The following is a 2,780-nucleotide window of genomic DNA, read 5'->3' as shown; positions in this document are numbered from 1 at the left end:
CAGAGGGCACGTGTCTCAGGGCACGTGTCTCAGGGCACGTGTCTGATGCCACGTGTCTGAGGCCACGGGTCTCAGGGCCAACTATGCTAAATATCACTTGCCAGCTTAACTTAAATAATAATAATAATAATAATTTGCTATAGTTTTTATGAAGAAAATGTATATACGATACATGTAGCTTCAAGCCAACTGTGGTTCAGGAAACTAAACTAAACACTCGAGTGATAATTGTTATTACCCTGTCATCCCCCCCCCTCCACCCCCCCCTTGTCCAGCCTATTCCCCCCCCCTCGCCCCCTCTTCCCTATCCTGGGCCCATTACTGTACCTACTTTCCCCTCTCCCTCCTCACTCTCCCACCCATTACCCGACTCTCAGTACCCCATCCCACAACCCATGAGCACCCTGTTACTAAACTACTAGTCCTCCCCTTCATATTAACTGGCCCCCCATCCCCTCCCCCCCCCCCATCACCGCACTATTAGCGTACCGGAAAATTGATACAAGAGTGACAATAATGGTGAATGGGGCGTGGTGGGGGGGAGGGTGGGGGTAGAGGGGGAGGGGAGGGGTAGGGGGGGAGGGGGCACGCGACAACTGTCACAACAACAAGGACAAAAACAGAGGAATACATTAACTGAGACCGGCCACCGGGAGGAAAGGTGATCTTCCTGCAGGACCACCCTTCCTTTGTTGGCGGGGGGGGGGGGGGGGAGGAGGGGCTGTGTAAACACGCGGTCACAAATGTACTCACCTAGTTGTGTTTGCAAGGGGTTGAGCTCTGGCTCTTTGGTCCCGCCTCTCAACTGTCAGTCAACTGGTGTACAGGTTCCTTGAGCCTATTGGGCTCTATCATATTTACACTTGAAGCTGTGTATGGAGTCAGCCTCCACTCCACATCACTTCCTAATGCATTCCATTTGTCTACCACTCTGTGTGAGTGTGTGTGTGTGTGTGTATGTGTATGTGTGCGCGCGCGTGCGTGCTCGTACTTACAATATATTCTCACCTAAATGTGTGTGCAGAGTCAAGCGCTAACTCCTGAGCCCCGCCTTACCAGCTGGCAGCTGTAAAATATAGCATTTCCTGCCAAATCTGTTTTTAAAAATATTGCATTAACATATAACACCTCTCTCACTAGACCGTGTCATTTGCTCGATTGTTCTTACGCTAAAATGTTCTATCATCTGTGTGACCAACCTGCGCCTCCTGTCCCCTTGTTCTACTCCTTATACTGCCTTATACTGCCTTATACTGAACATGTCCTCCTGTTCATGAGGAGAGAGGGAGTGTGGTGAGGGAGGAGAGAGGGAGTGTGTCCTTGTCAACCTTGTCAAGTCCCCGGAAACTCTTATATATGGATCGGTACTCTTCTCTACATTCCGCCTCTCGTCACTTGTACCGAGGTTCAGTACCGTTGTTGTTGTCTTAGATTTAGCTACTCAGAACGAGATGTCCATGTAGCACGGGCTATGGTGAGCCCGTATCTGAGTTCGATTATTCGCGATAACATTGTTACTGTGATATTTGGGTCAAAGTTTTAAATGGAGGTGGGGTTTCCTCCTTTTCTCCCGTTTCTTTTCCGCTTCTGTTTCAGCGCACTGGTTTTTGTCTTGTTTTAATAACATTATCTTAGGTGGCAGATATAGATACACTCGGGTGTCCCATTCTTTAACTGCTTTGCTAACCATTGTAGTCACTGTGGAATTTACATCTAATGCAGCTGCTGTCGTTGGATTAATGTCGTTGGATTAATGTAACACAATACTTACATAATGACACTCATTAGCTATTGGGTTCATTACTTCGCAGCAGCACTTGTAACCAAGTCTGAGTCTGTGTATGGCTACTGCAATGTCTCTGGATACCTTTTTGTCAGGCTTGAAAGAGCAGTACCCAGTGACTTGTTCGTACCATATCGCAGTGGATCTTCCTTCCGCTACTTTGGCTCTGTGGGGTTCAGTACCACTAACCTTTCCTTATAGTTTAACTCTCGCAGGTCTGGTGCGAGAATCGTTCCATACGTCTGGAGTTTTCAGTGTGGTTTTAGTGTTCCTTCAGGTGGGGTTCCACGCTGGGGCGGCATACTCCAGAATATTCATAGCATATGTCTGTGAAGGCATTACAGTTCCCGTGGCGCAGTGGTAATTAACACTCGCCCCGTGCTTCACGAGCTATTTGGCCCCGGTTCGTATCCTGGCCGGAGAGGATTGACTAGGCTCCAATCCATTGCTGTACGCGCCTCTGTTCACCCAGCAGTGATTGCGTACCTGGCTGTTAAGCTCTCGACCTCCTAACATGAGTCAGCAGTCGTCTGTTCGTGTACCCACCTGTGTAAACAAAAAAATACCTTATCTTTGTTTCGTGTTTTTTTTTATTAACCCATTTAGGTACATCTACATTTTCTGTGACACAGATATAAACAAAAAAGGCTTCGAGACGACCTCAGACCGCAGACCGTCTCCACAAGGAGACGGCCAAGATGAGCAGATATATCACCGTCTTGCCCCACAGACAAATATATAATATAGGTTAACACCGACGGTATATGTGAAACTGACGAGTATGAACCTTTATGAACCTCTTTAGGCATTCAGAATACTATGTTGCTCAAAGCTATCACATTAACACTATGCTACCTACGTGAGACTAGTTATAATGTACGCAGCTCCAGCACGGATTCCTCGCCCTCAACAAGCACACAAGGGAAACTCAGGAATTTACAATGAGGCTCGTCCCCCAAATAGGTGAAGATAAGGTACAATGAAAGGTTGATATTAC

General features: G+C 47.4%; 1 protein-coding gene across 1 annotated transcript in view; it reads left to right on the top strand.

Moving 5' to 3' along the window:
- The first annotated feature begins 2,106 nt into the window (after positions 1–2,106).
- LOC123761564 (uncharacterized) overlaps positions 2,107–2,780 on the top strand; it is a 9,033-nt gene continuing 8,359 nt past the window's right edge. The window contains exon 1 of the mRNA XM_069330260.1: positions 2,107–2,143. Coding sequence (XP_069186361.1) covers positions 2,107–2,143 — 37 coding nt within the window. The remainder of the gene's footprint in view (positions 2,144–2,780) is intronic.

This window comes from Procambarus clarkii, chromosome 24 (assembly GCF_040958095.1).
Source record: "Procambarus clarkii isolate CNS0578487 chromosome 24, FALCON_Pclarkii_2.0, whole genome shotgun sequence".
In the NCBI taxonomy this organism is placed as follows: domain Eukaryota; kingdom Metazoa; phylum Arthropoda; class Malacostraca; order Decapoda; family Cambaridae; genus Procambarus; species Procambarus clarkii.
Note: the sequence above shows the minus strand (reverse complement) of the source record. Positions and strands in the feature narration are given on the sequence as shown.